This window comes from Hibiscus syriacus, unplaced genomic scaffold, assembly GCF_006381635.1.
Source record: "Hibiscus syriacus cultivar Baekdansim isolate YM2019G1 unplaced genomic scaffold, ASM638163v2 tig00110940_pilon, whole genome shotgun sequence".
Lineage (NCBI taxonomy): Eukaryota > Viridiplantae > Streptophyta > Magnoliopsida > Malvales > Malvaceae > Hibiscus > Hibiscus syriacus.
The window spans coordinates 659,975-669,855 of record NW_024062923.1 but is presented as its reverse complement, the minus strand read 5'-3'; the positions used below and the strand labels follow the sequence as shown (position 1 = coordinate 669,855).

General features: G+C 33.9%; 1 protein-coding gene across 1 annotated transcript; it reads right to left on the bottom strand.

Annotated features, from left to right (window-relative positions):
- Positions 1-4,052: 4,052 nt before the first annotated feature.
- LOC120147572 (probable receptor-like serine/threonine-protein kinase At5g57670) lies at positions 4,053-7,478 on the bottom strand. The gene is made up of 11 exons (XM_039160914.1): positions 7,192-7,478; positions 7,007-7,089; positions 6,670-6,919; positions 6,377-6,552; positions 5,962-6,346; positions 5,622-5,870; positions 5,330-5,493; positions 5,165-5,244; positions 4,943-5,090; positions 4,551-4,700; positions 4,053-4,461 (listed from the first exon to the last, which is right to left on the bottom strand). The coding sequence occupies exons 1-11, from the start codon at positions 7,361-7,363 to the stop codon at positions 4,222-4,224; spliced, it is 2,097 nt and encodes a 698-aa protein (XP_039016845.1). The 5' UTR covers positions 7,364-7,478; the 3' UTR covers positions 4,053-4,221.
- Positions 7,479-9,881: the final 2,403 nt, after the last annotated feature.

The window sequence follows — 9,881 nt, the reverse complement described above, 5'->3', positions numbered from 1 at the left end:
TTTTATAATTTAAATTTGATTTAAAATATTTTTTGAGTTGAGTCGAGTTTTTGTTTAAATTTAATTTTAAAAAAAAATTATAATATAATGATACTATTTGATTCAAATTTAAATGTATTTCTTTAACCATATATAATACACATATTTTTTCCTATTTTTTTCTTATGTGATATAAATATATCATACAAAATTGAGGGACTTGACTCAAACTTGAAAATTAATTCACTAATTAACTAGGGGTGTTCATTTTTTGGCTTTAACTGAATTAACCGACCGAACCGGATTAGTTCGATTAATTCGGTCGGCCGCTAATTTTTTTAGAATTCAGTTAACGGTTAATTCGGTTCGAAACCGAATTAGCCAAAATTAAATTTTAAATATATTATATAGGCACAACCCAAACCATTTAAAACTCAATTGATAATTTAAGATCTAGTAACTTTTAAACTTAAGTCAATATTAGTTAATTAAAAAAACACAATACTAAATGACTATTTTTTAATTTTTTAATTAGATATTATAATTGTAAATTGGTTTTTTGAATTAAAAAATATTCAATTGTTACATAAATTAGAAATTTTTTAAAAAATTCGATTAATTCAAAAATTGATCGAATTAACCGAAATTTGTTTTAGTTAATAATTTCAAATAAATTTTGGTTCGATTAAAGAAAAAAAGTTCGATTATGGTTAATTCGGTTCGGTCGGTAACCAAATTAACCGTTTGAACACCCCTATAATTAACTAAAAACCTTGCGTTATTCGAGTTAATATTCAACTTCTATTTTATAACTTGATTCGAATTTAAACTTTTTTTGAGTTGAGTTAAATTTATGAAACTACAACTCAAATAACTTGAGTAAAAAAATTAATCAAATAAAATTAAAAAATAAAATTTTTAATCGAATCGAGTTTTATTCGTCCATAAGTGATATCCAAACTCAGTGGCCGTGCAATGCAAGTTACGTATTTCATGCACATGTCTCAATTTTTGGTCTTAAGGTCGCGGCAATAAATTTTGCTGATTCAGACCCCAACTAACCAAAAAATCGATACAGATGAGAGTTAAAGAGAGGGTGTTAAAGCTAAGTAAAGGTACATAGGGTATAATAATATCAAATTGTTAGCGGTATCGCCAAATTTACCACGCTTAACGTTTGTGCCCATAGCACAAACTTGTGAGATTTGTGATAAAGAAATTATTGTTATTTCTTGAGGTTTTGGGTTTGAGTATCGATAATGCCAGGGTTTACGGGCGATCAATGTAAAATAATTGAGAGTTATCTTTGAACATACACTATTTATACTTATCCCGGATTAATAAAAAACCATTTGTACCCATAAAATATTTATATGTGAAAGTTTTTATCATATGTTGAAATTTGAAGTAATTTTTTATTTAAAAATTTATTAAAAAATCCCACAATAATGTTTTTTATAATTTAAATTAGATAAATATTTATAATCTTTAATCGAATTAATTTATAATATCAAACTCAATCAGATTTTTAATAATTAATATAATAATAGTGATAATAATAACGATTATTTATCATTATCATGTTCACACTTTCATTTTCAATATGTATATATATGTGACAAATAAAAATACCAGTAAGGAAAAGCAAGACCTTCAACTCCCAACCGGAACTTCATGGTAAGTAAATCGTGTGTGAAGCCACTCTCTTTGCTTCAATTTCTAATTTCCAAGTTAAAAAAATTCTTTATTCTTTCTATTTTCTAACCTTCCGGTTTGAAATTAATTGAAGCCACACTAATTTCGAATCGAGCGAAATGCTGGCAACGTTTCTGGCCTCCACGCCATTATTGGAGGAGGCATGGAAGGATTGCAGTATCGCCAACACAAGGTTCCCAAACTCTTACCTCGTCCAACTGATCGGAACCGTCGCCTACGTTGCGTTCTCCGGCAGGCAAGTAGATTCCGGTTTAGAACAGAGCTGCAGAAATCTGCTGCCGTTGGACGCCGCCGACGGTGGCCTTTGCGCTCCTCTCTATCGGCATAGCCAATCGGAGGAGCCAATCAAGGTTCATCGCGGGGTGTTAAAGCTTTTCCTCTCGTTCTATTCAGGATTGCGAATCCAGGTTAGCTTTTTATCTTTTACTTTGCTCTTGCAGCTTTCTTAATTTATGGTTGAAGTTGAAGATTTAGTTCATTTTGATCATAATTTCTAAATTTGAAAAGAAAAAAGTGTTTGGCTAAGCTGTTACATTTAATAATTAATAATTCTGGATTATATGGAAATTGCAGAGCTTGTTCACTAAAATCTGGATCCCAAACTAAACTCATGTTCATAGCAATAAACAATCAAATCTTAAATGATTTGATTGAATGAACAGATAATTCTCATCGGTCTCTTTGATTAAATGTTTGATCCTTCTCAAAAATAATAATTTAAATTAAATCCTCTTAAATAATCTTTTGGTTAAACATAAAATTTATAATTTTTTCTTTGATTTTTACAATTTGATCTCCACCATCCTCCTAACAAACCATTATAATTTGAATAATTCTGAATGTAATCATATTATTTCAATATAATTAAGGGTGACTGAGATTTTTTACTTCATTTTCTTAGCAGTAATTTGGAGGATGCTTTTGGAACATATTCAATCAGCAACTTTTCACCCAAATCAAAAGGAATAAACCACAAATAATTTGTTTAATCACATTATCTCTCAACTTATAAAACTATTAACCATTTTATCACTCGTAGAACCACAAATAGATTATTTAATCACATTCTTTCCTATTCTTATAAATCACCATTAACCATCATCTCACTCGTACATCAATAATAATGCGGTGAATGTGGACCATTCTCTTACCATAAAAAATCAATTAGATAATAAAAAAACTCAAACATGATTCTCATTCTCAAATTATAATCACTCACAAATCTTGACCCAAGGAAGATCTAAAATCAAGTCGATCATTCATTTATACTTCTTTAATTTCTCATCTTTTTCGTAATGTGTCATCATCTAATCTAATCGGATTTATTTAGTATTTATTTTTCAATCTAATCTTTTTAATTTTTTAGGGAGTAATTTCAACTGATCAAAGGTAAGTAATTCGAATCGAATTTTTAAATTTAAATTCTTACTTTTCGTAATTAAAGACATCCGACAAATTAATTGATATCGAAATGGTGGTTCAAGGGTGTTAATTCTTCCTTGATCGTAACTGACTCCCGAACCTGACACGTTTCTGGTACAACGCAGATCAGGTAAGATGGTGTCCGACCCACCTAAATTCGTTTTAAAATGGTCGGTGACGACTCCAAATCATTTTTCCTAAGTCGAAACCCAATTCCAAGTCCAACCGAAATATGGTCGCGACAAAAATAAAATAATATTAGTTTCCTAATATTTTTATTGACATAGTATGCAATGTCATTGCTTCAAACACATGACATATATCATATCATCATTTATATATATGACTGTGTCACGTCAATATTTTGGATACATATAACATTTTATGTTAACGATAACAATTGATCGTTAATCTACTAATGATTTTTAGCTAATCAAAGTTACTTTAACTTAAAATAAGAACATTAAAGGGTAAAGTACTTTAGAAAATAAAAACTAAAATATTTATTTAATCAAGTATTAAAATGATATTTGAAATTATGTTGTGCACTAAAATAAAAACTAAAATATTTATTTAATCAAATATTAAAATGAAATTCGAAATTATGTTGTGTACTTCTGTATTTAATAGAGTCAACAAATGAACAAAAGAAAAGGGAAATGGCAATATAAATGCTAGATTTAATTTCACAGTTGCACATTTCGTTTTCCACAAGCATAGGTTGCTTTGGGTATGCATTTATTAATTTATTTCAATTATCATGTGTTGGAAAGAAGTGCGTATAGTATTGGTTTTCTTAATTGAAGACCAAACAGAATTAAACATGGAACAAAGTGAAGGTTAACAACATACATTACAATCGTGAAGGAATGATTTATTTACAATAATGTGTGCATGCATGTTTTGAGTATACAAACACCTCACTACGTATTTCCCTGAAAACTAGCCCATATATAAAATTGGGAATCATGAGCTAGAAATACAACCTAAGTCAAGGTGGGGAAGCTCTTTTAAACCACCTCTCTTCCAAGACCTGATCTAATAACTAGCAGAAAGAAAAAAGTTCACATAAACGATAAACGACACACACCTGCATTGAGATGGCTAGGCGAAGCTCAATGAGCGGCTCCATCTTTTTTGCAAGTAATCCTCTATTTGGAAACTTTGTTCGTTGCTGCTTGCAGAAAGCGAACCGTCTTCCAAGTGTAGTAATGCAAGGTTAATATGGGATTCCATGTTAGTAGGATATAAATCCTCGTCTGCGGTGTCAACTTCTTCTGATTCTCTAACTTGTTTCTGTGCCCAATTTGTTACTTCCTGGTCACCCTGTAGGAGCTTCAGGATCTGTGGTCGAAAAAAGATGCCGAGATCCATAAAAACATAACGACAAAGTGAGCGTAAGGGAAAAAAAGGTCGATTGAGAGTGAGCTTACAAGGCTAATTTGAGGCCTTATTAGTGGCGCACGTCGAATGCACAGGGTAGCAGCTAAAATCATTCTTTCTATCTGATGAAATTCGTAGCTACTACCGAGCTGTGGATCTAGCAACTGAGAGAAATTGCTGTCCTTTAAAATTGGCTTTGCCTGGATGTTAACATCAGAGCATTATCAAATGTTAAAAAATTAACTAAGAAAATAACTGGATTGAAGTAGCACTGCACTTTTGACACTATGAATAAGGGAGAAACGAAATGAATTTACAGAACGATCTACTCAAATATACTTGTTTTCCTGAACTATATAAACATTGTTTATCTGCTCTAAATTATGTTGAAGATGTGCAGAACCATTCTCCTGATACAAAGGCTTAGGTATGATGAACTCACCCAAATAACAAGGCTCTCCTGACCTTTTGGACAGTTATCGTCAATGGGCTTTTTACCAGAGAGGAGCTCTAGGAGGACGATGCCAAATGCGTAGACATCAATTTTATCACTCATTTTGCCGTGCATGAGGTATTCAGGAGCAAAGTAACTGTCACAGACAAGTATTACCAAGTATATCTAAAGCGAGTAATAAACAGGAAATACTCGGAGCAGATTACATACCCAAAGGTTCCGGCAACATCCATGCTAGTCGTATGAGATGCAGAACTTGAGACCCGACTAGCAAGTCCAAAATCTGACAGCTGAAGAAGCAGAACACCTAGTAATGAGTTCAGAAAGCTTACAACCAAAAGATAACTTTAGAACTGGTTTGTTTCAACGTGCTACCTGGGGCTCAAAATCATCGGACAAAAGAATGTTGGAAGATTTCACATCTCTGTGGATCACAAGTTGTTCACAACCGTTATGCAAATAATCAAGCGCCTCAGCTAAGCCCACCGCCACCTTATATCTCTCCTGCCAGCCAAATGCGTTGTTATCCTTCCTATTGCCTTGTAACAAGAGAAGCCAGTCAGGTTCAAAAATATAGTAAATCAAAAACTGTAAACTACAACTGATCCCAGGAAGGAAAAGATTCTATTCGACAAGTAAAAGGTAGTAAATTGGATAAAGTCCTTACCATATAGGTTCTCTTCTAGACTTCCCCTGGAGAGGAAATCATAAACCAAAAGTAACTTGTTTTCCTCAAAGCAGAACCCAAATAAGGAAATGAGACTTTTATGGTTTAAACTCGTAATGATCTCAATTTCCTGAACAAACTCTTTGATTGCATTCCCAGTTGGTTTAACGATTTTCACTGCCAGTTCCTTGCCATCGGGAAGGCACCCTCTGTAAACATGACTGCTACCACCTCTACCTACCAGATTCTCTGCAAAATCAGAAAATAAGAATCATTGACATGAACATCCAAAGTAAGCCAAACACAATATTTTTACATGAACTGCTAATGAAGAATAAACCTGGCATGAAGCTAGAGGTGGCTTCCAAAAGCTCTTCATAACTAAACAATCTATATGAAGAAGAGGATTTCTCAAGTAAACTTTGTAGCTCTTTCGGAAAATCACTAGGAGACAGAGGACAAATAGCCTCACAGCCAACTGGCACAATTGCACCAGTTTCTCCGTCCAAATCAGAAGAATGATTATTTTTCTGCCGTAGATCAGGATAAACAACAGCTGAGGAATGCTGGCTTGGTGATTTTAACACCCATTGGTCCACAGATTTCTTTGCAGAAGAATTCTCCGAGTGATGCCGCTTGGGTAAAAACACCCAACGGAGAAGCGACCAACCAGGCAACTTTCTAACCAGAACAACGTTATCCTCACTCGATTGAAACTGTACCAAATCTAGCCTATTATCCACACTGCCATTTCCGGATACCTCTTCCGGAGATTGGAAGTTAGAATTTTCTGCTGAAGCACTGGCTTCACAATTCTTCTTTAACGTTTTATGCCTCGAAAACAAACCAGATTTCGAATTGCCATTATCAGCTCTTATACTCTTCGGCAAGGACACTAAACGGACAATGCTCTTATCCTGTGAACCATTGTCTGTTCAAACAATGTAGCAAAGAACAAATATATAAATCAATAAGCAGAAATCAGAATGAGAAACGCCAATTTTCTAATAATTAGAACTAAAACTAGAACTGGGAAAAATATCACTACCTTGTGACCGGTTCACGATTGTCTGAATTGCTTCCCTTTGGAACAAGATTTTGCCATTCTGAACAGCATAAACAGAGAAACATTTGGGTAACTTTTTGGCGCAAAATTTCGCAACGGAGGTAGGCGACTGTATCGGGTTCTTGGTTTTGGTAGTTCCCAGAACTAGCTTAGCTGCTTCGAAAGACTTGGCTTCCCTTACCAGAATCTTCTTTGGCGATGACCCTCTACACACTTTTAGCTTCAAATCCACCTAAAATGATTTCCCACAACAATTTTCAACACTGAATTTCTACAAAATTCAAAATCAAAAAACTTGTAAAAAAAACCGTAAACTTACCTGTTTTAGGTTGCAGAAGCCTTCGTAAACCGCTAGCGTATAATCAAATTGCTTCACAAGAGACAGAACCGACCCCGGACTCTCTGGCGGAAGTATAAATGTACATTTCACCAAGAAAATAACGCCATTAAAAAGAAAAAATATGGAAATTAAACTAAAAGGAAAAAAGTAAGAAGGAATAATACCAGTTGCAGAATCAAGGATGTGAAGGGCAATGACCTGATCACCGGGCTGAGCCACCTTGACAAGCGCCCATGTCAGCAATTCCTTGCTGTCAGCGTCAAGTTTGACACCCACCAACACCGTGGAACCGCCGCCTTCTACTCCCTCATCCCCTTTCTCTCTGATCACCGTCATCCCCGAAGCAAAGCGCCGCCGTTTCCTTCCTCCGCTGCAATATATAACAAAGGGAAGGATTCACTTATGGTCACTGTATAGGCTTTGCTTTTGCTTAATTTAGCTTATTTCTTTCCTGGTTTTTTCATAATCGAATATTAATATATCCATGATTTGATTGCCTTTACACTGCACATTGCACAAAGCGTGGCTTTCATTTATTCATTGCCCAGTACGCATATAAATAAGTGATTGTAGGGAAAAGAATATATATTCTTGTGCCTCCGTTTTCATAATGTCGGATTCGATATGGGCCGTTTGATTATTTATTAAAATAAATAAATTGTAGAATCAGACAAAAGGAATAAAAAAAAACAGAAAACAATCCAAGCATAGAGAATTACAAAGTAAAGAAGTGAGGATTGGCTGGCCCATGTGCCTTCTTCTTTTATCCAGAATTGTCGATTCTTCTCATCGTTTGGACAAATTTCACTTCTGTATTTTATTCTTTCGGTTGTAATTTATTCTCTTTCATCAAACTGATTAACTATGAAATATACTCAAGTGGATAACATAATTATGTCTCTCTTTTCAACTATGAAATATACTCGACCGGATAATTTATTTGTGTGCTTTGTTTCAAATCATATAGGGTAAGTTTTCCAACATCTTTACCTTTTTAGAATCCAGTATATTTAAGCGTGTTTAAACACGATTTGAAGTTGTTATGATTGATTAAAGTTGTTAAGTATTCTCAGATTAAAACAACTATATTTTTTTTTAAAATACTAAATTAAAACAATTACGTTTGTAAGTTCTATGAGTTGTAGATGTAAATAAATTTCTACTTAGTTTAATAAGAATCAAAATAGAATAGTCCAAGATCAACATTTTTGTTAAAAATGATGGGGAAATGACTAGACATGGGAGCTTGGAACATATCCATGTGCACGTTTTATTCTCCACTATAAACAATCTTAATTATAATTCCAATGACCAAATAGCCTTTGTAAATGTATTTTTTCGAATCATGCAAGTGTTGCTGGATCGGATGCATATATCGTTAAGCTTGAGAGTGACCAATATACCTACATGTGCCGGCTGAGGTCCAATATGAATATGATGCATGTGATGTCAAGTCAAGCTACTAATTAATATATTGCAATAAATGTCACTTTTATATATATAGATAGAAATTAATTTCCGACACCGACGATTAAACCCATAACATGTCTAGTTTTATCATTTGTCATCTCAGGTATTATGCATGCGCATTTGTTGACGAGTCGACCCATGGCCATTGTCCCAAAATTACTTTTTTACCTATGATGTAATGGTTCTATATATATTAATGGTCGAGTATTTTAGATCCACTAATAGATTAATAATTTGTGTCATATAATTTAAAGACGTTTTTTTTTTCAAGAAACATCTTTTATCTATGTGGTGACCGTATGAAAATAAATTGAGCTGAAATAAAATAGAGAAAAAAGACTTAAATATTAAAAAATATATACATTTTATTTAAAGAGAAAATCGCCTCAGTGACCAAAAAAAAATTATAATATACGATTTTAACCAACTTTTTTTGGATTTGCCAAAATGACCAACAAAATCGCAACGCGAAATAAAAATCGCAACGCGATCCCCAGAATCGCAAATCAGTTTCCAAAATCGCAACGCGATTCTTGAAAATCGCAATGCGATAGTACAAATTCGCATTGCGATTTTCCAAAATCGCAACGCGAATATGAAAATCGCAACGCGAACACATAAATCGCAACGCGTATCCGTAAATCGCAACGCGTATCCGTAAATCGCAACGCGTATGGGTAAATCGCAATGCGTATCCGTATATCGCAACGCGTATCCGTAAATCGCAACGAGAATCTGTAAATCGCAACGATAATCCGTAAATCGCAACGAGAATCTGTAAATCGCAACGATAATCCGTAAATCGCAACGAGAATCTGTAAATCACAACACTGAAATTTTGGGTATATAACACTGAAATCATAAACTAAATCCCTAAATCGCAACTCATTCCATCTCCATCTATCACTCTCTCCGGCGACATCCGTTCCTATATCCAACGACATCCTTCCCAATCCGGCAACAGGTTTTAGTTTCGCAGCTCGTCTGTTTAGTAAATTAATTTACAACCATGAAATCATCTAATGTTGATCATGTTTGGATAGATTTGTGTTTTGGAGGGTCATGGGATAATGTTCATGGTGTTTTACAATATATGCCTTTACCCATGAATCTTCAACTAAAATTGTCTTTACAAAAGTTAACTTATGAAACTCTAATGCTACGTGTTTCAAATAAATTGAATTTAGAGCCCCTAAGTGGATTTAGGCTATCTTATCAGAGAAATGGTAAAGTTTATTTGTTAACCGACAATGAAGATGTTGAACGATTCATTGCTTACATTAGTGTTTCACAAGATGATGTTACATTGTATGTTGTTGAACCTAGAAGTAGTATTGTTGGGTCAGTAGCGGGTAGTAATCAACTAAGTTTTTCTCAAAACCCA

Excerpts from the sequence above, each read along its gene's own strand:
- LOC120147572 (XM_039160914.1), bottom strand. The coding sequence starts at position 7,363 with ATGACGGTGATCAGAGAGAAAGGGGATGAGGGAGTAGAAGGCGGCGGT. Across the intron at positions 7,090-7,191 it reads CATCCTTGATTCTGCAACTG|AGAGTCCGGGGTCGGTTCTG; the intron begins GTATTATTCCTT and ends TACTTCCGCCAG. Across the intron at positions 6,920-7,006 it reads GCTTCTGCAACCTAAAACAG|GTGGATTTGAAGCTAAAAGT; the intron begins GTAAGTTTACGG and ends AAATCATTTTAG.